Genomic DNA, 27,733 nt, shown 5'->3' on the forward strand with positions numbered 1-27,733 from the left:
TGACGCATTTGGCAGCATCGTTAAACAATTCCACTGGGATTGTCACAAAGGTAAAGGCAGCGCCAACTCAAAGTTTGACTAAAACTCCGCTATTTTTTGCAACAACATCTTGCACTTGTGGAGTAGCAACTTTTGCATAGAGAAACATCTCAAGATGCTTCACAGAGACTGAGCCTTAATTACTGTATAAACCGATATATACCATGGGACAGTGGTTTAGACATTTAGCACCATCAATCCCCTTCTGCACAATTGTACAGGAGAATATTATCTTCTTGACAAACTAAGGTGGACTGATATTAGACAAATGCCTCTCCGCATTACTGTACCCACGACCGGGGAAAGATAATCAAACTTCTTGATACTAAAATTCCTTGAATTCTTCTGCTGGAGAAAAAAAACGGCCATTATTAGGATTAAGAGCTGATTCTTTCATCGGTTGTTAATGCTGTATTTGAGTATTTTGTTCTCTGTTCTGAGAAGAGTATTTGAAAGTGGATTAGAACAAAATGCTGTTTTGAATCCACATAACTCCGAATTTGACATTGTTTTTGCTCAGGTAGCCACCACTGCACATCGTCCTAAACTAGTGGACAATTCGAATCCCTGACCCTCTCCCCAAATAGACGTGCTCATAAAACAAAGAAACTTTGGGTTTATTTTTCTTTCATTATCTATCTAAAGGCTAATCAAGCTTTTTTTTATATATATATTGTATATCTAGAAATAACACTTCTTACTAGTTAGCAATATTTTTCCCGTTTTTAAACAAATGCTTTACTGCAAAGAGAGAAACACGGAGAGCTTGGCTCTGTGTAAAATATCATATTAGGTTTATTCCCCCCGTTCAGGTGTCATGTGATATAACCAACGCACTCCATGACGGGCATGTTTAGTTGAGTGGATGCTGAATTGTGCAATATGTCTTATGTTTACCCAGTTTTCACTGACTGTGTTTCCTCAGGCAAGAATCAGAAGAAACTCTCCGAACAGTTTTAAAGGGATGAGAAATAAAGCCAAACTCCAAGTAGTAAAACGGTTGAGGCGAGACACCATTCAGTCAACCGTGGATTTGGATAAGGATGTGGGAGATAGGTATGTATAAACAAGTCAGTCTCTATAACTAGTCTATTGACATTACACATGCTTAACTCGAGCATCAGGGCTCATATTCTTGAGTTAAGTGAACATTTATATTAATCGTGCGAATTTATAAAAGCTGTTAAGTAATAAAAAAACGCAGAGCATTAATTTCTCTGCATTGAATGCTGGTGGGACCAATGAAAGAATTAACTCTGTATTTGTTTCCCATACACACAATGTTAAAAATAGTTCCTTTTGCCCCACGTTTTGACTCTATTCCTTAAATAATATTAACTTCTTGACTCAATTCTTTATTCTTCCTTCTCCCTTTTTCTGTGGCTTTGCGTTTGGTGTGTACATTGACTAACCTGGAATCGCGACTTAGCTTAACTCACCTTGTAGTTTCTGATACTATTGCTACTCTTCTCACCCCAAATAGTAAAGCCACAAAATTCAGTCGATGGTTCATCCTTACTCTATACTCGGGAGAACAGTTAAATATGGATAATCCAAATAGGTGGTGAAAAAGAGACCAGGTTATTAATATTTACATGTATACTGTCCTCTACATCTTGGTAATCAACAGCTGATCATGGCTCAGTACATGTACAAATCTATTACTGCTTTTTCAGTGTGGACTGCAATCTGTGCTAATTGTTTAGAGCACATTGTCCAGTGTTTAGCTTGGCACCTGCTGACAACAAAGACACAAAACAGATGAAAACCACTGCACACCCTCCTTAGTGTGTGTTATAACAAGTCATTTGATAAATAGGAGTGATTGATTGCAAGGCTTTGATGGCTGTTATTTCATCCTCTTGATAAGGCTACTGTTTTATAATCACTCTCAGGTGCTCATTATTCTACATACTGCATTAAAAACAAGTCCTGAGTTTCAGCCGTGTGTTCCCTGATATCAGTCACATTGTAGATGCCGTTGCTGGTCTATATTGTCAATAGAAGATGCAAACAATGGGGGCATATTGCTCTGATGGGATCGCTATGCTACCTTGGAGCTTAGCTGTGATCCAGCAGAACCTGGCCAATTTAAATGACTGGTTTCAAATGTCAGGCAAGGCTGGGATTTACACCAGACTCCATCATCGAAGTCTCACAGTACCTCATTGGACGTCTGTTCCCAAACGTAAAAGACATTTGGTGGTATTAAATAACAACTGTGCACGTGAAACAATTTGATTAATACTTGAAGTAGATTCCCTGGTGGTGCAGCTTTATATGAATTATATATATTTTATTTGGGTGCTGTTCAGTCCTGAGTTATGTAATTCATTTGGCTGCCAGTGAATTGAGGTGCAGTATTTTATGCTGCTCACCTCTTTAGATTAATTTATTAACAAAAGCTTCTTGAAACCTTCTTTTACTTTCCTCCAATTATCAGTTCATAATTTATTAAATTTATCCCTTAATTCAAATAATAATAATAATCCTAGCATTTGATGTAATGAGAATAATTACTCACGTCTGAAAGTAATGTGACATTGGGCTTTAGTCCTGCCTGATGATCAACAACAACAACTTGCATTTATACAGCACCCCTCAGGCAGGGTAGCGTCTCAGAGCACTTAATCAGCACAATAATATGCTAGTGGTTTATCTCTCAGATATGAAGAATCTATTAAACATGCATCTGTCAGGTCATGGGAGAATATCAGCAAGCAGAAAGCAATGGAATTATTGGAATTATTAACACTCTGTGCACGGCATCAGGCACTGCTTCCCCACCCACCCCAGCTGGTCAGAATGTCGCTGCTTGTTCCTGAGATGACCTTTGAGCTGATGATGGATGAGGATAGTGTCAGGGTGGGAAAGGCCGGCACCTCTGTGTACTCTGGTGATGGCTGAGGAATGAACATTGGTTAGTGACAAATGTTGTGAAAAAAAATCTAGGTTTGTGGACTTTTTTTCTGAGAGAACAATTTAGTTCCTTTTTAACAGCCGCGCCACTTGTAGATATTGTGAAGTCAGATTTATTTTTCCTTCCCAGTGAATGTGCTGTAATTCCTCTTCCCAACCCTGTGCCTGGCACCTTGTCCTGCTGCCTTGGCAAGTCTGAAGGTGTTTGCTTTACTTTCTCTAAACACACATCTCTTAGAGGCTGAAGAGACTTGTCTCTTAAACACTGGCCTTTAGCCTTCCTGCTCTCTTTTTCACTGCTTCTAATACCTGGATGATCCTCTGGTATCTGATAATTTAAAAGTAATGATTGTAGGTGTAATACTGTAGGAGGACACAGCATCATTTGTTGAGTCCCCAACACCCAGTTTATCCAATTGTAGCAGGAGATTCCGGGAGGCCAGCTGTTTCTCTACAGGCAAGGAGATAAAGTGGAAAGACGTTACTCCAGGTTCCATACCTATCCAGACATGATAAGTGACTCAGGAATACCGGAAGAGTGCTGAATCAAATAGGAGTGGAGGGTGGGTGGGAAGGGGTAAGACTGCCAGTGGTATGAACACTGCAGATGTTGGAGATGTACCAACAGTGAATCCAAAAACTGCAGATTTTCTTTCCACCCTAATGTTTCGAACCAATTATTGAAATGTATCATCTTTCTGCCCACGAAGACGTGGGTTGTTAAACTGAGTGCATGGCCTGAATGTTCTTGGCCATTCAGCTGTGCCAAACTCAATGTGTATTCTGAGAAGCTGTACATCACAGTGTGTGTGTTGAGTGGTGGTGGGGGATAGTTAATTAGCTTAAAGGGGCTCATTTAATGCAATTAAATGTCCTTACAATCCACAGAAATGCCCTTACAAAATAGGAGCGAATCTATTCAGTATCAATGGTGTAAAGTGCATTTGGTCTCTTCACAGGTCACTCAGGAGGACCTGCTTTGTGTTATTTATTCACTCTGATTGTTTGTGGTGCACTAGATGGCACTTAACTTACATTTAACTTGAGGTCAGCATTTGATACTGACTGGATGGATACAGGATCAGCCAGAGCTAACAATTACTAAGACAGATGATTTGAAAGGTTGACCCTGACATTGGCTAGAAGGGCAGAGACATTATGCAAGTTAACTGTACTATTACTTCCAGGGTTCATGTCACTGTAAAATCCCTGACATTTGATGAAAATGTTTTGGAAAAATTTGCTTCACACTCAAATAGATTTTATTTTCTAAAACCTCTGTTGCACCTTTTCTGACAACTCCAAAATGTTTTGTTACAATATTGTTCCAATTTCATAAAAATGCAAAGCCACTGCAAGTTTATTAAACAGGTTTTTTTTAGGGATGAGGAGTTTGGTTTCTATTTATCTCATTAAAGTTAACTTGTAAGGGTACAAGACGATCTTTAGTATTGATGCACCAGATAATTTAAACCAGGTTTCCAATGGGTGGTCCATTGGAAGCTGTTGCCAGGGCTATAAATTCATGGTATTATTACAGTTCCTGAGATATCATTCCTGAGGTATTTGGTCTGTCAATCTGTCATTTATCCCACAGCAAGTTCTTCATCTCAGCCAAGGAAAGGCCAATCCTGGCCAGGCTAACCTGTACCTCACAGTGGTAGGTTACAAGTCTTGGGACTTCTTACCATTTTATCTGGATCACAATACAATCAAATTCAATTGAAAAAAAATGTTAGATGAGCTCCAAGATATCATCCATTTCTGTAATGCAGATAATGAGTTACATTGTTTGTTGAGTTTTACTTTTAATGCAAAATATCTGTATTATCAATTCAGAATATTTTGAAAAATAAGTTTATAGGTACCCATGGTTTGGGTACTGACAAAATGTGAATTATTGCATAAGCAGTTTTGAGTTTGAAAGATTTCACTATAATGTTCTTAAACAAACCTTTGCAAATCTGAGCTCCATCCTAACTCTCAACAAGTGAGTGAGAAGTCTATCGTTGTTTAATGAACTCTTAGGTTCACTTTCATTCCACTTTTACAAAGGTTTATTCTTATGCAGTATCGTGACAGGTGATTAGGGAAAAAAAGTGCTCCTGTAATTTTCAGCTTAAACTGTGAAATTTGAACTACAGCACTTGTGGTGATGAGCAGTCCCTCATGAGCTTACGCATTGTGTGATAAAGTGAAGTCAGACTTGTCATTAGACAGATTGTTAACATCTATTTAGATAAAGTCAGATGTAAAATGCAGGTGGGAATAGGGGACCAAAGTCTGTCAGAAACATGAAAGAGAGGGACCAGCATTAGAAACATTACTCCCAATCTCAAATGTTCGGTTTGTAATCCTCACATTAACGGTGTGTCAGTGCACTTTTATGACAACTACTCCGGTGAATTGAAGATCAAGGCCTTGCAATGCAAAATATTTGCTCCTTTTGTACAATTTAATACGTACCTATTAAATTCTCCAGAACATTCAAAGAAATGGTGCTCTTACACTTGGCAAAAGCAGTGGTCAGTCAGCAACAACAACAACAAAATGACATTTGTATAGCGCCTTTCACGTCAGGACAGCAAGTCTGTGGCACAACCCATTTAGCTGCACACAGTGAGATCAGCCTCCACTTAGCTCAGTTTGTAGCTTGGCTCAGTTGGTAGCAACTTTGCTTCTATGTCAGAAGATTGTGGTTTCCAGCTCAATGATATGACTCAAACTCCTAATCTGGGTTGGCGCCAGTCTACAACAAGAACAACAAATTTACATTGATATGGGCATCTTTCAAATCAGGAGGATGTCCCAGAGTGCTGAACAGAACTGACTAAATATCCAAGCCTGGGGATAGGGAGCCAGATCTGATGTTAAAGCCAGGTCCCATCTGCCTTTGGTTATATAGTAAGGATCCCATGACAACATTAGAAGTGAAAAATGAGTTTGTCACAGTGTCCTGGCCAACCACACTCCATATAAATTGGTTGATTGCCTTATTAGCTGTTTGTGAGATCTTGCTGTGCACAAAATGCCCAGTGTTTTTGGTACACCTGACAGTAATTACAGTAAAGTATCTTGAGATATTTTGCTGTGATAACATGCTAGAGAAGCACTCATTTTTCTCATTACTTGCTCTTGGATGCCAATCCCAAATGGCCAAGCCATTAGAAAATATTCCCAAGTATTGCTTCCAAAAATCGTAATGCAAGCCAATAATTCTATTTCTTGGGTAAATGGGCACGGAACTCTACTGGTATTTAGTGATTTGTTCTTACCAACAGCTGTCCTGTGTGCTGGGACCAATTCCACCATAAAAGGCTTCCAATGACAAGTCACCCTCTCTCTCACTCACTCTTTCTCTCTCTACTGGACTTGCCAATTTAAACATTAATACCCTACCCCTGATCCAATAGTTCAATTGTACGTTTCATCTCTCTGGGAGGGCAACACAATGTGTAAATGATATTTTATTTTAATTCCACATCTGGCATAAAGTTTAGGAAATCTCCACAAAAAGCTCTCCTAATGGGGAACACCAATCCCAATATGGAGAACAGCTGTTGGCGGAAAAGGCAAATCCTAATTCCAAGCAGAGATAAATTTAATTTAAGAAATTTACTAAAGAATTTATTGGGGTTTGGCTCATAAATGCAATCTTTATGAGTCTCTGCTGGAATAGTGCCTTGAATAGCTGTATGGAACTCTCAACATTGTTGAGACAGGACGCATGGATTTAATAGGCGGTCATTTTGATTATCATGAAACAGAAAGCACTTGTGTTTTTATAGTGCCTTAGTTATCATGTCAAAATGACTCAAGGTCTTCAAAGTGAATTGTTGCTAACTGAAGTGACTGCGTATGAAGGCAAAATTGGCAGTCACTTAAGCCAACAAGGTCCAACAGAAACGTGATGAAATGAGGGCACTGCTGATCCCTGCTGAGTCAATGCAGACACTCACTGACTGATTCCATCTCTAGTGTTAGCTACTCTGTGAGGAGTTTCATCCAGCCTCAAATGTCTGCTCTGTTCTTTCTCCAAAGAGGAACTTTTTTATTTTAATAAATGTGCAAAATGTAAACTACTTTGTATTTTAAGTAATTCCCCTTAGATATCCTTCCCCTCACAACAAACCTGATACCAAGCCTAATCTTGCCATTATTAGATTAAACTTTGGCTAATGCAGTAGTTCCACAAATGCATCGCATCATGCATTAATAACAAATCTGAGGCTTTACATTCCTTTTAGAGACACTTTATAAACTTTAATCACAAAAACATCCCGGCAACAAGCTTCAACTTGTGTTTTTAATAATTTTCTACAAGATTAGTTTAATTAAATAAAATTATTTTACCCTCACAATATTCCCAATAATATGTTTGTAATCTCTCCAAAAAAAGTTTTTTGAAACCTTAACCCTGTTTTTTATAACTTGTTTCATGCTAATATCACCTAGCATTTAAAGTACCTTGGTGATAGAAAATATGCTCTGGATTGTTTTTTGAAAAGTTGATTGCCTTGTTCAAATGGTAGGTAAAGATAATTGCACAATAATACATAGTGCTGTTCATTTGTCAATTGGATTTGTTCTGTTTGTTCAGATGGGTGTGAATGTTCCTTTAATGAAATACCTTATCCCAACATGGTCAATTGGGATTTGCTCGTCATACATTTAGGATTCAACAAACTATTTTGTGAATGGTTAAGACTATATTTTAGCAGTCACACTCTTGTATTGTTGAATTTGTGCTTTGAATTACAAATTCTCTCGAAAGAAAGGGAGTGTGTTTATTTTAAGGGGTTGGTGAAGGCGAAGGGAGAGGGAGCGCAAATGTGTAACCAGCATAAAAAGACACAAAAATAATAAAGTGATTAGAGGCAAAATAGTTAATCTCATTCATTGTGATGGGTGTTTGGTTACATAAAGCTGCGTATCTTTTTGCTCCAACAGCTGCCAAAGTTCTAATTCTAAGCACACACAGACCAAGCCGGGGAGGAAAGAAGACAACAAAAGGGAAGTTCAACACTGTAAATCAATGACTCCAAGACTTCTTCAAGATGAGACTCCACATCCATCGGCGAGAGTGTATCCAGCTAAGAATGCAAGGTGTGAACCAGCAGCTGCACGACATGACTCACCTTCTGGTTCATCGCCCCTTCAGGCCAGGTACAAATGTTACCGAACAATAACCTCAAAGATGTGCCTTTCATCTTTGTAGCCTGTAGCTCAGTGGTTAGAGCACTCGCCCCGGGTTTGATTCCTGGCAGGGTAAAGCGTTGGGCAAGTTTCCTAACTCCACGCACACACACACACACTCCTGATAATAATACCTCAAGAAAAAAAGCAACAATAATAAATTGGTCACTTCAATCCACAACTGTTTATGGGAAATTGCAGCGTGCAATTGGCTGCCGTGTTTTGCCCACAAATGTATAATCAATTCACTTTATAGTATATCCTGTAAGCGCTTTGAAACGTCTCGAAGATGTGATAAGGCGCTATACCAAATGCAAGGATTATTATTTATTATTACTTCACAGAAATAAACTGTCAAGAGTTTGCTGAGCAACACAAACCTTAACCCTGTCACTGCTTGAGTGCTTTGAACTAAAAGCAATATGCACTTTTTTTTAAAGAATCTTGAAATACAAAATATTAAGCTATTTATCAATGGGAAGCAAGGTAAAATGTATAAAGTCCATCATTCATTTCCCTCCCACACATGTTCAACAGAGCAGCAGAGTAAGAACATAAGTCAAGAAGCGATTGATTGCTACCACGCAGGCTTTAATGGTGCGTTGAAATACAGGAAGCCAGAGAGAGAGAGAGAGAGAGATAGACATGAGGAGTCTCACCCCCAAGGCCTTCAGGAAGAACGTGTTAGAATAGAATCAAAGCAACGTGTCTCTGAGCTTTGATTTGGGATTTTAATTCCGGGAAGGTGAGGCAGTCATGTTACTAGGGATTACAGGAAGAGCAATGATCATATCAGTATTGATCAACCAGAGAAAGACAAAACTTTTCTGATGGGGAGAGAGAAGGTGGAGCATTGTCAGATGATGAGCTTTTGCTTCTGTCCTGATCAGGATACCAAGGCTTCCCATGCATCCGATATATTCCATAAATTATACTAGATCTTTTATTAATTAGTGTTGGAATTGCCTTATTCTGTATATAACTAATAATCTGTCAAGTTCCAAATCGTATTATTTGCCAAGCTACAAGTTCTAACAATTCTGATTATTCACCTCTCTCCCAGGAGGATATTATAATTGATTAAATGCCTTCTTAGCCATTACACGTTGTATGATTTCATAGGCTTTAGATGACTCTTTTGGGAGTTGCTTATTAAGCCTGATGAAGAAGTAGGAAATTGTTAGGTTACTAAAGACATTAACTTCTAAAGGACATTATTTTTTCTCCCTTGAAATTTTTTTAAATTTTGTTTTAAAGCAATTTACTGTTGAAAGAAGAGCTGACTACCATGTATACATGGGCGATGGGCCAAACCTTGGGACTTGCGATTAAAACCATCTAATAAACCTCATTTGATCTAACGCAGCCAAAATAATCCCCATCATGTCTCAAGCTGCCTGGGTGCAGTTTTGCGCTTCGAGAAAACGGCACAGTTGGGAGGGTTTGTGGTATATCTTTGGTTTGATGGGAAGGTGATTTCAGGTATTCTGAACGTCAATGGAAATCTTAACCTTTTTGTTTAATAAAATCTATATACATTGCTTATAAAACAAAACTAGATATCACAAAGTTAAACTTTGTTTTAAGCATCTTTCCCTCCACCTTCTCCCACCATCCACTATCACCTCCAATTACACAGTTGGTCATATCACATCTACCTTGAAAAAAACAGAGTATGTTTAATCTGAAGATTACACAGGTGTAGGTTTGGCCAGTCAGGTATAAGTGAATCTGATATGCTGTCTGAGAACTGCACGGTTTGGGAAATGTAATGTGCAATTAGAATATTTCCCATCGTGAAAATGTATTGACAAAGTTGAAAGAAATAATGTTAAAGAATAGCTGCCAAAGATTGTCTTGGGTGCCAAACAATGGTGTATTTTTTCACCTTTTTTTTAACTGAAACCGAACACTGAACCTGACATAGCAGCAAATCCTTCAACTGCAAATAAATGAACAGGATGGCAATTGCCTGATGTTCAGGTAAAGTATTTCATGCACATCTCAGTTAAAACCAAAAAGCCCAAACCTTTGCTAATGCAATTGTCCATTAGTCTAAAAGCTAATTTGAGATCACAGGCAAGTAGGTTCACGTCAAACACCACAGTAAAACTATATGAGGCCATTTGTTGAAAGGGTGCAGCAAGTAATGAGAGCAAATAGTTTGTACAGTGTACTTACTGCCCTTAAACATTGTAAACTACAAAGCGATGGTAGGAACGCACTTTGCTTAATGAGAGGGTTTAGCATCAAATGAACATTGTCCAACAACATCTGATTCTCCAGTGTTTTTAATTCACTGAGATAGTGCAGCTCAGTTTGGGGATCTCCTGTATCTCCTCAAAATGTCACAAGGTTGTATTTGCTGGGGAGAAAGACTGTTACTGTTAAATTGAGGTGAGATCTGGCCCTGTATGTGACAGATTCTCCACTGTACATATGTCTTTCTGTAGTGTACTTCTTCTCATGAACTTGTTCTCGATTGATGGCATGTTAGGCATGATGTGAACTTCTCAAGCACTTTATTGCCTTGTAATGTCCCTCCACCCACTCTGTTAATCTCTTAAATAAGGAATGGAATGTGTTTAGGAATATTGCAGTTCTGCCTTCTTTGCGTTTTTTTTTATGTTTGTCTCAAATCAGTTCAGGCCAAGGCTCATGTTGGATTTTTGGTCATTCCACGTCATGAAGTCTTTTCAGAATCGGGAGACATCATCGGTTTCTGTATTGTTTTCCAATATTGTCCCCAGATATAGATTTACCAGCAGAATTATTCCACAGCTGAACTCAGCACATGATCTCAAACACTAGGGGTATGGTTTTGTTTGTGTATTCATTATCAACATATACTGTAGCTTCTTTTAAATAGGGTTGTGTTTTTTTTGTGTGTGGTTTATTCACTTTAGATCCGATTACCTTGGGGAATGTACCCCAAAAATCCAACAAGGTCTCCAGTCACTCCTTCTCCTCTGTTCAAGAACCAGAGCAAAACTTGTGCAGCTAAACTGAGATTCTGTTGCGTTTGCACAATTGTTGTTTGGACTTTTAAAAGAGGCATTAACTTAACAAGTGTGACATTTTAAAGCCCAGAGAATACATTATCTCTGCGGGCAGTCGGAGCATGATGATGATCTATGGCCCCAGTAGGTACGCACTAGCAAAACAGAGTCAAAGGCCTCCTGCCCTTTTGAATGTGTTCCTTTGTCAGTCTATTACATGATTTTTAACAGAACAAAAGTAACCAGAATAGATGAAGGCTAGCACACAGAATCTCTCTTGACCTCTTAGAGCTTCACAATTGGCCTGAGACAGAGTAACAAAGCTCTCTACCCTCCCACTGAGTTCGAGCCCTGTGGGGAACAACCTTCAGCCCACCAAGTTGCACTGTCAAGAGAGACTTAAGAGTTCTTGGGAGGTAGGGGGAGGAGCTTTCCTTCTGGTTTCTATGTAGTAGAAGTGTGTAAGCTCTCAACCAGAAGTGGAAGATGACAATTTTTTGTCTTTTGTGGGCAAAGACATGCTCTATTTCATCCGAAAGGGTCGATGTGTGGAATTTCTCCTGCCTGATATATGTCCAGAATTCTTACTCCCTCTGCTGCTTCTCCAAGGCAACCACTTAATTTGTTCAATGCCTTACAATATTGCACAATATTTAATGCCTTACATTATTGACCAGTGAACCAGGCTGGCAGTGAAACAGGGAATATCATCACAAGGCTCCAGTGTACTCAAAAGTTTGGATGACGAAAGTCATCAGTTTAATATAACCATTCAAGTTCTGATAGAGTATTTACCCGTAAACATTATTTTTAATGCTGATTTGTATTCTACAATGTTTCCTGGGGAGGATTTCTGCATTCTCCCCAGTTTTACCATTTGCATTCCTATATTCCATCGCTTCAAATATGTCCCAAGTACATGAGCTGACACGGCCATTGGAACTCTGGGTTAGTCCTCAACGCCACCCCCGCCCCAAATATTGCACAGAAACTTATACATTGGCCATGCACTTGTTGTTTCGCCAAAAAAATCCTATTCGCTAAGAAAAAAGAAAGACATTCAAAGAACTCTCACATTCCAGATTTTAAAATATTTCAACAGCGAGTCTCAGAGATAGCTTGCATCTTCCCTTCTATCATATTGTTTAGTAACAAATAAATCCCCCAAATAAGATTGGTCTCTCACTCCATGGCTGTTTGTGGGATGTTGCTATGTGGAAATTGGCAGCCGTGCTCACTAACACAATATACAGTCACCACACTTTACAGTATAACTGTGAAGGCTGTGAGACATCCTCCTGTCATGAAAGGTGCTAGGACTCAAAGATTTTTTTTTACATATTTAGAATGATGCCGTATAAATCCTAGAAATGTCAATTTTTAACATAGCTAAAAGGTTCATCTCACTTGTTTGTTAATTGGTATCTCTCCTCCGATTGTGAGGCTAAGTAAAAGCTAAAATGTTCCTAGATATCTTGTGGTATTATTGTAAGTCAATAATTCAGTTTTTGTTAAATGTAAGGCAGTAAAACCACTAATCCTGTTTATAATGCAAACCATGGCAGAAATGGTTCTATAGTCCCTGGATTCCATGCCTGAACAGCTATTGGCCACATAGTGCTTGGTTGGAATCTGATTGTGGATTGCATTTCACGGTTGCCTTAATTGCATTCAAATGAATTTTTAATTACGTTCTCCTCTCTTGCCAGTATTATATGTCTGTGAAACCTTTTACTTGTTGTCAAGTGAATTCAGAGACATGCTAAAGGCTTTTAGTGGAGGCCTGCTTTTTTTTTGGCTTCATAATAATCCTTGCATTTGTTTCACTGTATTCGCTTATCAGACATCTAAATGTAGCTTTTACCATGGGCTAAAAAGCAAGGGGTTTCTGTGCTAATAATGCTTACGAGGCGAATCGTCGGTAGGTCTACTCTGGCACAAGTTGCTTAATATTTAATAACAGTGCTCCTTTCCTTCCCTAATTGACTAGAAAAAGTAGGTCATTGGAATGTTGTCCAGGTTGATATTATCATACCACTGATTAATGTCGAGGTCTTGTGAAGCGTAGTGAAAGTCCCTGTCTGTGCTAATACACCTTCTGATACTATCAAAAGTGACTCAAGTAGATTTTGTATGAATGCAGTAAGGATGGTTGTGTAGCATTTAATACGTGGGAACTTTACACACAAAGAAAGTTGTTGAGATTCAGTCCCGCACTTGAAGGCAATGTACTGCAGAAATAAGATTGACAGAGTAGTGCTGGGAATGAATACATTGGGTTGCATTGCTTCTCAGGTTGTTAATTGGTGTGGGTAATGCAATGTGACACAAATGTACCTTGAGCTTTTTCACCAGAGCCAGCTGTAGGCATTTTAATGTGATATAGCGTCAAATTAATTGCATTTAGAGTATCACAATAATGTAAAAGCAGTTTTGCAGTGAAACCAAAACTGCAAAATAAATAGCCCTGTAATGTACTAAGAATAAATTTGTAATAGCTTCCTAGCTGTTATCTGATGGTGTAATCCTTTCATAATGACACCTCAGCAATACAGTTTGGTGAGATATCTGATCCCAGTGAGAGTGTTCAATATGTGCCACAGAATCCATTCTGCTCACAGCTGTTCAGCTGAAGTTGGAAAAGCATTTGTACTGCAGAATATAACAGATATGTAGGAGTGAGATGGAAACGTAGCCCAATCGATGAACTTCAAATTAACATGTATAGTGTAAGAGCATTTCTTCCATGTGCTGTACCCCTTGATTGGGTTTAACCTTACAGCTTACTCACAGGTATCTCACTGTAAAAGCTTCCGCCACACGTTAGGAATTTTATTAGTTTGGGAAATGAAACTTAAGATCAGTTCAGCTGCTAGTTCTGCAAAGTATGAGAGCCTCAGACAACACTGTCAAAACAAGATAACTCCTTCCAACATCGTAATCCTGGAATGGAAGAACAGTGGAACATTTAAGAGAATGTATTTGTGGGGAAACAAATTATTTCATGCCAGCACATGTGATTGATTGAGTCAAGGCTTGTTGACACAAATGATGGATCAGATCTGGCACAATTTACCCACAATTGTATTTGATTGATCCTGAAGAGGACTCCACAATGTATTGTTCCTGGACTGTAGATACCTCATTAATGTCTCGGGAAAACCTCATTGTAAAGAGCCTGCAGTGGGAAGTGGCAGTGAATGGTCTGAGAGTTTCAGAATGACCAATTCATTCTAATTCTTGCTCATTCAAAGTCTACTCAGTGTTGCTAAGGATTGATGTGGAAGTGACAGTTTGGCACAGATGGTAATACCTTAGTGTCTGAAGATTGAGTTCCAGCTACATTTAATTTCTTGGCTTCATTATAACACTGGTACAATGGTGTGGGGGCACTGCCTTATTGGAGATGATCTCCTATCTAATCTGGTGATTCAAGTCAGCATTGAAGAGACCCATGTTGCTATTTTGTACTCCTGCTGTCTTTGACAATACTCTTCTCTCATCCAAAATAATTCATGTAGCCCACAGCACTGCTCCCTGTGCATGCAGTGCTGTGGGCCATATATGAAATGAAAGTATAGTTATTATTATTGTCTACCCTCAGCAGAAAACGTCCAACATTATCCAGAGTGAGAAACACTTTGCTCCAGTACCTGTAAAGCAAGGGTCCAATCCTATCAGAAATCCTGACAGAATCTTGTTTTCCCAAGTCTAACCTATTAGAGCCAATTATTTTTGTTCATTTAAAGTTCCTCACTTTGAAAACAACCAGACTTGCTCTGGCTTCTGCTTAGCAGAGCAGTTTGGGTTTTAGCTTTATATTAACTGAGCATTCCGGTGTGACCACATCTGAAATGTTTTGCCTAAACTTGTATCTCAAACTTATATTTGTCTCAGAAAATGCCAGGATTCAAAATGTTATCTTGTGGAGAGTTCAATTTAATAAGAGCAAGGTGAAAGAGACGTGATAAAATGCTGAATGTATTGCACAGATCTGCGGTTGAGAATAATTAAATACCCACCTGCCCCATCTTGAAACGACAGCACATTGTGCTGAGGCACTGGAGGACTGTGCGAGGGACACTCTCTATTCTACACTTTCAAACAGAATGAGGCTCCCCCAACTACTGCGGTGTTTTTTTTAATTAAGCCTCGGTAAGCAAGTTCAAGTGCATTTGGGAACTGATAGAGATGAAGTGATCTGAAGTGCTCCATTGTAGTAAATTTAAATGTGAATGGAATGGAAGCTTGAAAAACCTTTTTCCCATTAACTAGATGTGGCAACAATTGAACTGTCCGGGTATTGTGCCATTCTTAAATCTGCAGGTACTATTTATTAATGCAAGTTCTTTCTAAAAGCCACCGTGTCTAACCTCTGGGAACTCTGCATAAACTGTTGTGGACAGTTTCTGTGTGGTCTCTTTAGTAAGGAACTATAGACCAATGTTGGGAGTATATAGAACAGTGTTAGTACTGTGATACATGGAGTAGCACTGCACATTATAAGGCTGCAGTATAATTAGGAGTTACAGAAAATATTAGTACAGCATATATCGATATTGTAAGGCTACTTAGTCCTAAAGGAATTGTGTTGACATAAAATATTGCAGATGTTAAGAAGCAAGGATTGTGGTTAGTTGGTTAGTCAGTGGGTCAGTCAGCATGTAAACCAGAAAAAGAGGTTAACATTATCAGCTCTGGCCTTTCCCAGGTACTGATTAAGGACATACCTGTAATGTTGAACCTTCTTTCTCTTTACATTACCAACCAAGAGCGTCTGTTCTGACTGGAGACCTTCACGTGCACAAAAAGTACTTGTTAAATGTCGGATCAAGAAGGACAAGTGTCTAAAATTGTCCTAAGCTATTTTAGTAGTAGACGTCTGAAATTGAATTCAAAGAAATCGATGCACATTTGTCAATTGTTCAAGTTGTATTGGACAGTACAACATTTCACAGACACTGTGAGCCAATTAATGGAGAATATGTCTCCACAAGACGGATTTCAGTATTAACTTAAGTAAATAACTATTTATACTAATAATAATCCTTGCATTTGATATAGCGCTTTTCATGTCTTCTAGATGTTTCAAAGCGCTTCACAGAATATACTGTATTTTTTTATGTATATTAAAATATATATATGCGTATAAATATATAAATATATAATATTTATAAATATATATACAACTGCTCCAATGTAAATGATTTTGATTGCTGCACTGCTCTGAGCTGACCTTACTGGGGTTTTGGGCTGCTTTAAAAACATCACAGAAAGAATAATACATGGAGCAAGTTGTGTAGTTTGCATCTGCGTTGCCTATATTCACATCATTCAAAAATTCTATTTGTAGGTGAGTGTGCATATCAGTCCATGTACCCAAAGGGAGGAAAAATGGGTTTCTTTTTTGTTTGTTCTTGACAAATGATTTTTGTTTTGTTTCGTTCAGTCCCCTGGAGAAGAAATACGCTTTGAGATAGGATGGCTGTCTTTTTGTGATGTTTGAGGGGATCTAGTGTCAAGTTAGTGTCTCAGTACTTTCAGTGAGACTGCTCAATGTGTACCGACATATTTTTGTGAAATAAATCAAGGGCATGGTTGTCTGCTTTTAATTACCTCCCACCTCCTGACTATTCACCACCATCTTGTCCCTGTGCCATGTCAGGTGGTCAGATTACAGATGATCATTACAGTTTCAGGCAGGAATAAAAGACCGTGGACAAGTTATGAACAACCACCAAGCCAAGGAACAATGCAAGATCTGTTCTGGGCTTTAAAAAAGGTTTTTTTTTAGTCATCACAAGGTATTCAGAGTCTGTGATCCATTTTCATTATGTCCCTGAGTGATTCCCCCCCACCCACCCCCAACTCAAAAAGGAGACCAGCTTTCTGTTAGTTGTATTGTTCTGCCCTGTTGCCTACAAACTGAGCAGATGTAGTGAAACTGGACAGAAGCCACAGAGAGGAGGATGCCAAGCAGCGAAATTAGATTTTAAAATCCCGTGGATCTGCATTTGGTTGTATTTAGACTTGGCTAAGATACAGATCAGAAACTATTCCTTAAAATGTAAATGTGCTTCTTTTGAATTTCTGTGTAGTACCCTTAAAATTAATGTGCTACAATATTTGTGACTGGGCCCATTCTTATTATACTGAACTAACCTTTTGCCTCCTTTTTAGTTTTTATATGAAAGAAGTAGTTTTTCTGCAAGTAAGTTTGTTGTGTCGGAGATTAAAATTCACCAATGTTTCTTTCCAAACATAATTGAATAATTGAACGATAGGATACCTTTATAAAGCTTACAGAACAACGAGATGCGGAGAGATGGGGGTAACATGCTACCCCACAAGGAAAGCGAGAGATATGGGGCTATTATACACTATGTGTAAACTCATGTACAGAGGGAATCATAAGTCCCCTTAATTATATAATGAGCAACCAATGCTTTAGCTGGCTGTTAATTGCATAATTAAGGGGCCTGTAATTCCCTCTGTACATGAGTTTACACATGCACATAACAGTTGCGTTTGCAGATGGTTTATACATAGTGCATAATAGATCTCAGAAAGCAATTTAGCCCACATGGTTTTCATAGGTTCTCCAGTGGCTTAGATATTGCCATTTAGAAGTATTCGTCAATTCACTTTACAGTATAGCTGTGAAGAGCTTCGAGACTCCTCGAAGACGTGATAAGGCACTATATCAAATGCACGGATTATTATACTGTCCGGGAATGCTTTGTTGAAAGATTTAGTATGATGCAGGAGAAACTGAATTAGGGCGCGAGTCTTATTTTTATAATAAGTGGTGCATACTTTTCGATTTTATCTTTTAAAAGTTTACTGTATTGTTGCCAGCCAGATTCTATTGTCCATGAAGGACATAAAGATAGAGCGAGAGGTTGGACAAATGTTTCAGGAGTTGAAATGCAAGAGTTCATATTTGAGAATTAATCTCCATGTAAAACTCCACATATCTGAACACATCGGGCTGTTTTAGGGGACAGTGATTGAAAGAGAAAATAGGTTTGTTTAACAATGTCTCTTCAACCTTTGCCCTGACCAACAATCCCCCCCAAGTAATATTCATCACTCACTTCTTTGGCTTTTTCTGGACATTGCTGTGTTACAAATTGGCTGAAGTCACTACACTTTTCATTATGGTCCTGTGAAGCATTTTGAGATGTCCTACTGACGTGAAAGGCGTTATATGAATTGCAAGGATCATTATTATTTTTTAATGATTCTGATCCTTTATATTTACAACTGTAAAGTCAACTAAAGTGTGAAAAGGAAACAAAAGGAAACATCTGATGTGCAAAAGATTTTCAAGCAATACTTTATTGTTTTATTATTTGTTTATCCATGACACATTTTCACTGTAGATTATTTTCTGGGAAGTACATTGTTTCTATAATTAGTTATTGACGTTTGTACGCTATATAAAACAAAGAGAGACTTCCTCAAATTGCTATTTCCCCTGTTGTACAGAAATCAACAAGATACAGATTAAAAAGTAATGAAAGCAATGCCTGTACAGTGGGAACCAATTTGATATCATGATAATATTATAGACTGTCTTTGTGCTAAATTAGTAAATTGTGCAAAGAGATTTAATGGAGGAACTATGAATATGAAAGACTTAAAAAGATTTGCACACTCCATCTGGCCATCCCAATGTCAAATACCATCTCTCCCTATCTTGTATTCTCCTTTGAATCAAAAAGGCATCCAAAGAGGCAATTGGATTGATGATTGGCTTCCTCATTTTATGAGGAAAGGAAATTAAAAATGCATTCCACCACCATCCATCACTAGCTCATCCAGTGTTATCCGTAGCAGTCACCACTTAAATTAACTGGGACATTCAGGCCAGATGTTCCAGGTTTCACTGGAACAAAGAATTAGAGTTGTCCCAACAATTTGTTGGTACCTTCAGTGTTCTTGAGCAAAATAGAAGAGGTCACAATTAGGAACTGTGATAAGATAAGCTCTCAACTCCACCCTTTAAACAGCAATCAAATCTTCAAGAATGTTTACTGTATTTTATATATGGTTTACACATAGTGTGTAGAGAAACCACTCTCCCCCTCAACATAACATAACATAATAATCCCTCAAGAAAAAAAACAATAATAAATTGGTCACTTCAATCCCCGACTGTTTGTGAGACGCTGCTGTGCGCAATTGGCTGCCGTGTTTCACCTACAAATATACAGTCAATTCACTTTACAGTCTATTCTGTGAAGCGCTTTGAGACTTCTAGAAGATGTGAAAAGTGCTATATCAAATGCAAGGATTATTATTATTATTATTGTTATTATTTGACCTGAAATATCGTCATGTTCTCTGTTTGGGTAGGAATGAGATGCCCAACAGATTGATATTAATTTTTGGATGTGTTTGTGTTGGTTTTTAATAAGGAGAGATCTCACGTTTGTTTGAAAAAAGTATCTCGTGTCACGGACCCATTGTTATGAAATGAAGCCATTGACAAGTGAACAGTGGCTCTCACAGACAACATTCCAAGGAGGTTCTCAATGTAAAACAGTAATAGCGCTCATGTGGGTTTTTTTTACACAATGTTTTAGCATTCCAACAGTCCTGAGAACTATCACGTTTCACTTGTCCCAGGAGATAACCTGTCCTGTTGATCTTACTGCACGCTGGCTCACCTTAACCCTCAATAACCCTGAGATGTATTGTCATTTTTCCCAAATAAATATCATGGCTTTGGCTCAGTTGGTCATTTCCTTGGCCTCGGAGTCAGAAGGTTGTAACTGACAAATTCATTGTTATACTGTGGTCGCACTGTATTGTTCAAGGTGCTGTCCTTTAGATTATACATTAAACAAGTACATAATATGTCTGTTCGAATAGACATAACAACAACAATTTTCATTTGTATAGCGCTCTTCGTGCGGGACAGTGTCTCGGAGCACTTGACTCACAATTCAAGCTGGACAAGCAGCAGAATCTCTTTGATGTAAAACATGAACAATTCATACTGGAAAACGATTGTAAAGCTATCACTGAAAGACTAGTAACTTGTTCATTGGGAAACGTTCAATAACCATTCAAATACTAGGTTACAAATAAATAACAATAATCCTTGCATTTGAAGTAGCACCTCATCATGTCTTCGAGACGTCTCAAAGCTCTCAAATTGACTGTGTATTTTGTGGGAGAAACGCAGCAGCCAATTGCGCACGTCTAACTTGCTCCGAATGTATTTATTTTTAATCTGATCAATTGTGACAGTATATTTAAAAACAAACAGTGAAACTGAGTCTTTTGTTTTGTTTTACAAAAAATTAACACAGGACTACCTACCTACGGAACGCCCTGCAAGCGAGAGAGAACGCAATGAAAAAGTTCAGGACATTGAAGGACAAAGTAACAGAAGAACCTTTGCCATCCCTGCAGGTGATCCACACGGATGCTAATCGCTCAGGCTCTAAGCTATAAACTTGCTAATGTATAAACCTCCGAATGTATTTTTTTAAAAAGAAGTCTCTACTTTTAAATCTGATCGATTGTGATAGTATATTTAAAAAATAAACTACCTTAGAATAAAAAATGCACTCACTAGTACTTTAGGTAATCATAATTAATGACATTTGAACATTTTTAGAAATAAAATGTAACAATAGCTATGTTTAGTTTTATTCAGTGAGATTATTACTATTATCGTAATGCAATAATTATTATTCACTTATTTGTAGAAACTGATTGACCCCAAGAATTAACTCATTTATTTATAAAAGATCCAATGTACTAACAGAGAATAATTGATGTAACTTGTTCGGATGGTAGCAAAGGCACTGTACAACATATTTTTAATTAGAATCCTACATGGAGATTAAACGTGATCAATTAATAACTATGCCTGCACTACTTTCATTTTACATAAGGTGGATAACTCTTGCGTCTTGATGTGTTTTCTCCCAAACACCTCTACCACTTTGAAAATTTCGTTCATGGGAAGTTAAGTTAGAAAATATGGACAGGCACAGCACTAATAACTCTAATAATTTAGTAATTTGGTACAGACCTTATTTAATTGTGCAACTCTGTATCTGTTTGTCACTCTGAATATGACCCATATCCTTCCCTCAAATTACAAGTGAGAGAACTTGCTCTCAGCTGCAACCTGCCTTCAATTATTATTATTATTATTATTAATATTAAAATAATAATAATCCTTGCATTTGGTACGGCACCTTTCACGTCAGGAGGACGTCCCAAAGCAGGATTTACTGTGAAGTGGAGTGACTGTGTATTTGTGGGCAAAACAATTTGCACACAGCGATGTCCCACAAACAGCCATGAGGTGAGTGACCAATTTTATTTTGGGGGATTGTTGGCCAAGACACCGGGATAGAGAGACTCCCTTCTCTTTTTGAATGTTGCCATGAGGTTCTGTAACCTCCACCTGAGCAGTGGCACCTCAGTTTAACGTCTCACCTGAAGGAAAGAAAATGGGCTGACAGACCAGCTAAATGCAAACTTGGACTCGACTCAATGATAGTGCAGTTGCTTAATCTATGCATCACATGATATTATAAAAATTCTTTGAACGTGGCTTTCAAGGTTTGACGTATGTCCCAAGTTCAAGTATTCTTTTTCCAGCCCTATTTATATTCAGAAGGGTTATCTGAATGGATAACATTGTTCTGTTTATCGCCAAAGCATTGCTGTGTTTCAAAAGTCGGTGAAAATATTTGGTTCTATGTTCAAACCCTCGCTCTGCAATCCATGTTGTAAACGTTAGAAGAGAATGTCTATTGAGAATTATCACTGGGCTTTAATTACAACTGTGTAGCAATTAAAATGGCGAGTGAAGGTACTAAGTGGCTTGCTGATCTATGTCGCTCACAGCTTGGCTTTGCTGCACTGTGATTAGCGACGCAGCGAGTGGCTGATCTCAGCAGGGCTTGTCTGGGGCAGGTGCCAAGTTAAAGCAGAGATATCTCCAGGGGAAGGAGAACACCCCTTTCTGTCTGAGCCAACCTATTTTAAGGGTCACCACTTGGCCAGAGCCTTGGGAATATATAGCATTAGCCACAGGACAGCTGCAGAGTATAACGCACAAACATAGAATCAGAATAATTCAAGCAACGTTTTATTTCCCCCCAAAAGAATACTTACCCATTGTTCAAAAGCCCTTTCTCTCAGTGTAACCCATTATCAACATTATTAGCTCATTAGTCAGAGCCAGGAATCCTTAGTGCAATGTTCTAGTGAACATACTTTAGATTAGGTTTTAGGATCTGGCCCATTTTCTGAAGCCAGCTTGAAGGTTTGCCAGTTCTATACCAAGATAAGAAATGAACCTTTGTTTCAGCTGATGGTACATCATCTCCCCATTCTGAAGTGAACTGCCTCAAAAGTTTTCAGAAAACAAAAAAAGCTTTCTTTAATAAATGCTGATACTCATTTTTATAAAATGTCTGCAGTATTGAAGGCAGTGAGTTGATATGGTTTGGGTCCGTGTCAGTCTTAAGCATTTTTACTTATTATTATGAGACACATCTTTGAGATTTCCCCTTTCCCCGCTGGCCACCCATTGTGCCTTGGTTGAGCGGGTGACTAGGTGACCTGCCAATACAACGATGTACTTGGTTGCTAGGAGCTATGTGACACCCGTTGAGATCAGGTTAACTTGCCCTCAGATCTATCCTCTCTCTCTCACTGAGAAAGAGTGTATCCTCTTATCTTTGCCTTTGCTCTTCCACTGAGCCATGAAATGGTACCTATCGAAGCCATCCCAATACACAGTATTCTGGCTCATCAACTTTGACACAGAACCAAAGGATTATTTTACCTTGGTAGCTTTTGGATTTTGTTTTCTCTCCCAACACCTATCGTCTCTTCAGTAAATTCCACGTCTGGCATTAATCCCTGACTGTGCTGCTGGAAAACTCACCAGCAAAGCAGCTGGGATGCAAAGCAGCGATGTTAAACAATCCCAGTGCGCCAGAGCTAGAGATGTAAAGTGCTTCTGAAACATCTAAAAGCTCTGCTTTGGAGCTAGGTCCCTGGTAATTGCAGGACCCAAGGGACAAATAAGGCTGGATCCCCTATTCCCTATATCTCAACATGTTATTGCAAGTGACACAATGTGAAATGACCCGTTTCCACGTTAGTTAGAGGTAACGATATAATCAGACCCCAAGATATACACATTTCTCTGCTTCAGTGATGTATCTCCATGAAAGCTATAAACCAGCTACAAACCACAGGATGCTACAATCCTTTTTGTATTTTGCATGTTACTTTTTATTTCTAGGTTTGCAAGCAAACAATTCTGTCTTTGTTATCTTTTTTTTAAAGACAAAAAGTCAAGAAAGCTTTCACTTTAATCTCTGGCATTGTTGCAAAAAGTACTTAAAATGGAAGGATATTGTTTGTGCCGACTTCACCAATAGAAGAGGAAATTATATGGTGCAAATTTCAGACATACAGTTAAGGTGGTTGATGCAGATTAACAATCGCAAGCATATAGTGTTTCATTGCCATACTGTACATACATTTGCTTCTCCTAGAATAGAGGAAGCTACTAGGATAACAGCATTGTGTACTGTTCCACCAGTCAGAGCCACAACTCTTGCTAGAATGAAAGAAGATTACTTGAGGTTTGTACCTTCGGATCAACTATTGCAAGATCAATACACCACACTCATATTGAAACTCACATTTGCAGTGGAATAAAAATCCCACTGTCCCATTTCGCTGCCACATAATTGAAAAGAATTGTCCCTCCCTGCAGCAATAATATAATGACCTCCTAACCTCCATTGCTCAGCCCAGAAGGGACATAGTGTTTGCCTTTCAGAGCAATAAAACAGGAGCTGTTGTCAGCATTTCATTGACAGAATATTTTCAAACTAACTCCAGTTGAACTTCACCTTGTGGCTGCCGCAGTAATCATGGCAGCTCACTACATTTGAAACTGATGGTGATCAAATTATTAACCTCGTTAATGAAGGCGAGGCACTAATTAGGCATTAATCGACTGCATGTCTACTGTATTACAGGAAGCACTGGGGACTGGATGTTAGCACATAATCTCTGGGATTAATCGCAGACCGGATTGATGCTGCTGTAAATGTCCTGTGTGATATGGGCCTCTCTCAAGACAATCCAAGTGGATATCGATTGAACAAACTAACCGTAATGACATGAGTTAGATAGAGTGCTTCTCCTCGATGTTTGTAGATTATTATCTCTTAAAAACAGTTTTCTTTGTTAAAGACGGGATCTTGTGGTGAATGATTTTAGCTGTAAATTATTTCTGTCTGCACTTGCAGGATGTAAATCCCACTTTTTTAAAAAAAACTATGATGGGAGTAGAGCTGCAGAAACCCATTTTGAGCCGTGCCCTCTGTCAGTCTCATGTCAGCCTTACAATCAGCAGAACCACAGAATACAATTTGAACGAAGTACAGGTCAGAGCACAATGCCTGGCTCATCAGCCTGGTGTCTGGCAATGTGCACATTACCTGCATTGCACACAGTGTTTCGGGAATAGCAACTGTTTGTTTTTCTGTTTCATTAGGCAGTCTGTCAGTAATGGCTTTGCTGATAACAGTGACCTTTTATTGCGGCAAAACAGATTTTCTATTAGCAAAAGGTGGGTGAGGGGAGGGTGATGGTCATCTGTGTTTTATAAGACAAAAAGATAAGAAAGCTTTCACTTTAATCTCTGAGGTTGCTAGAAAAAGTAGTTAAGATGGAAAGATATTATTTGTGCCTGCTTCATAAAAAGAAGTACTTTTTGCAATATAAATATATATATATTTTTGAAGTGGCCATGAATAATCTTGAACAGCCTAAACAGGAAACGATGGGATGTGGAGGATCTTGTAGGTTAAACAGTACCTCCCGGAGAGACTTTTGGATGGAAAAGTTTGTGAGCAGATTGTATCTTGTTGTATAAATATAGTACTTGCATTCAGTTTGGTCAAAAAAAATCAAAGGTTTTCAGAACGTAGAAATACAGAACAGGATAGTTACCTGTCAGCTGTTTTATATCGTGCTTTAGCTTTCTGTGTGGGTGTGGGTGTGTGTGTATGTGTGTTTTAAAAGCATTTAAAAGTTTGTTTGTTGAAATTGATTTGAAATATTGTGGAAATTAGAAGGAAGCCACGCAGCGATTATTGACAAATGAATTGATAAATTTCAAATTCATGCAATCGAGCATTTCATGCAGAAAAGACAATTTTCACATGCTTCAACCTGGACTCTGATCCCAGATGAGATTAGAAGGGCATTATGTGATTTTCTTTTCAACCTGGTGCTAATTATTGCCAATCTGCAGCCTTGGAGATGGGCAGAAGTGACCAGGGTAATGTATCGTTCTGTTGTTTCATTTCCTCCCCCTTCTTTGCCACCATTTAACCCTCGTTCAAACAGCAGAGCTAATTGCTTCCAGCAGTAGAGCGGACTTCTCAAATTCTCTGTCTTATAATTCTCGTTCTTTGTTGTTTTTTGAGGCAATGGGACTATTTGATAAACCAAGCACAGGTGCAAAGTGCTTCACAGGATATACTGTAAAGTGCAGTGACTGTATTTTGTGGGTGAAGTGCAGCAGTCAGTTGCACACAGCAGTGGGGATTCCAGGAGAGAGAGAAACTCCCTTCCCTTCTCTTTTCATAATTTATATGAATCTGTTTCTGTATATACTTGCAACAACTTGATTAAACGATGAAGGGTTGCGAGAATGATAGATCGCCTGTGACTGCCTTGCACTTTTTTTTATGATTAGTGCCAAATAAGCAGCATTTTATTTTAAAGAAAAATTACAAGAAACTGCACCACAAGCCCTGGAGCTGTGGATGTTTAGAGATGAGTTAATTATGGTGTTCAAAATAGTTGATGAAGTAAACCATGAATGACTGCTCTGGAATAAAACAAATTCTTATAAATAAATGTTGTTTGAAAGGAGGGGAGAGGAGGTAAATGACAGTATCTGGAATACAAAACTGGATAACCATTTTGGAAGTGTGAATTTACAGACTTTAAGACCCACCTGTCCTTTTTCAGATGCTGATTGACTTATTGTTGTGCGTTCCCTACAGGTGTGTTTCTTTTTATCCAGACGTGTGAATTTCCTAATAGCAGAGAACACGTATAACATGTCTTTTGGAGTCTCTCTCCCCACCCTCCATCCCCACTACCCACACCCTGCCCCCTCCTACCCCCCCCCCACCATCCCCTTTAAAAGGCACAAAAAGAGGGTGGACTGCATTGTTGGCCAAACTAAGTCGCCTGAGAACAATGTGATAGTCCATGGCGAGCTGTAGAACTGAAGTAAACAAGTGAATGCAAGCCGTGTGGTGTGGGGCAATAGTTGCCAGGCAGGAAGCCAGGCAGGCAGACAGGTAGGTAGGCAAGGCAGGCAGACAGACAGACAGGTAGGCAAGGCAGGCAGACAGACAGAGCTACATTGCGTGCATCTGAACCAACCTGCCCTCTCAAGTGCAAACTACCACTTATGAAAATCCCCAGAAGTCTTGCCTTGCCTATGTATCTGTGTGTCTATGTGTCTCTCTGTGTGTATCTATGTGTGTGTGTCTATGTGTCTGTGTGTGTGTGTGTGACTATGTGTGGGTGTATGTGTGTGTGTTTATGTGTATGTCTTGGTTCTTCCTGCTGTATCCAATCGCTCTCGGGTAGAACTAATGCCACCTGTGCCCCCAAACCGCCTCCCCCTCTCCCTCGCCCACCACGGTCCCTTTGAACCGCCATCGCACGCCAATGCTCCCAAGCAGCTGTGGCTCTGGGTCCCTGTTGACATACACACAGCATTGTCGAGAGAGATAGGGCCGGGGAAGCCTGTCACGCAATCAATCGCCTGCTTCTCTCTCTCTCTCTCTCTCGACGACATGTATGATGAAAGGTACGATTCTCGTGTTAACAGGGATTTGTGATCCCATCACTGATCAAATAACCCAGGCCCAGGGCTCGCGTGCTGTGCGCTGAGCCCTTGGGACCTGTGTAATTGTATAATTGGAAGATGGATGATGCGGTTAATACTCCAGAGGATAACGGTAACACTCCTCAAAGTGGCATCTCTCTCTCTCTCGCTCTCTATTGTTGCTGTCTGATTCAAATGAACCATAATAATAATAATAGTGATTTTAATAAATGATAAGAATAAACTCTTCAAAATAAATGATAACAATGTGGTCGATCAAACCACCCCCGTGTGTGTGTGTGTGTGGGACACTCGCTGCCGTGGAGAATTGGCTGCCGCGTTTCGCCCACAAAATACGTCGATTCACTTTACAGTGTATCCTGTGAAGGGCTTTGAGATGTCTCGACGAAGTGATCAGGCGCTGTATCAAATGCAAGGATTATTATTAGTAGTAATAGAATTGATGAGGGGTTTTGTGTGTGTGTGAGAGCCAGAGAGCGAGAGAGAGAGAGATGGGTACCAGATCTCAGGCAGGGTCACCATTTAACATCTCCAAGACCCAAACAGTCAAACTAAAGGCACAAATGCTTCTATCAAAACGCTTTTAGTTTCCTCTCATCGACCAACAAAAGGCAGAGTTGAAAAAGCACTGATTTAT

The 27,733-nt window shown here is 39.0% G+C and overlaps 1 protein-coding gene across 3 annotated transcripts in view; it reads left to right on the forward strand.

Annotated features, from left to right (window-relative positions):
• The window catches only part of si:ch211-266k8.4 (carabin), a 59,348-nt gene extending 38,317 nt beyond the window's left edge, over window positions 1-21,031 (forward strand). The window contains exons 13-15 of one of the 3 annotated variants that reach the window (XM_042341287.1): window positions 965-1,095; window positions 7,909-8,124; window positions 20,477-21,031. In XM_042341287.1, the coding sequence (XP_042197221.1) occupies window positions 965-1,095; window positions 7,909-8,124; window positions 20,477-20,621 (492 nt within the window). In that variant the 3' untranslated portion in view covers window positions 20,622-21,031. The remainder of the gene's footprint in view (window positions 1-964; window positions 1,096-7,908; window positions 8,125-20,476) is intronic. The other 2 variants (XM_042341288.1, XM_042341289.1) reach the window with 2 other exon arrangements.
• The last annotated feature ends 6,702 nt before the right edge of the window (window positions 21,032-27,733 follow it).

This window comes from Callorhinchus milii, unplaced genomic scaffold (assembly GCF_018977255.1).
Source record: "Callorhinchus milii isolate IMCB2004 unplaced genomic scaffold, IMCB_Cmil_1.0 Scaffold17, whole genome shotgun sequence".
In the NCBI taxonomy this organism is placed as follows: Eukaryota; Metazoa; Chordata; class Chondrichthyes; order Chimaeriformes; family Callorhinchidae; genus Callorhinchus; species Callorhinchus milii.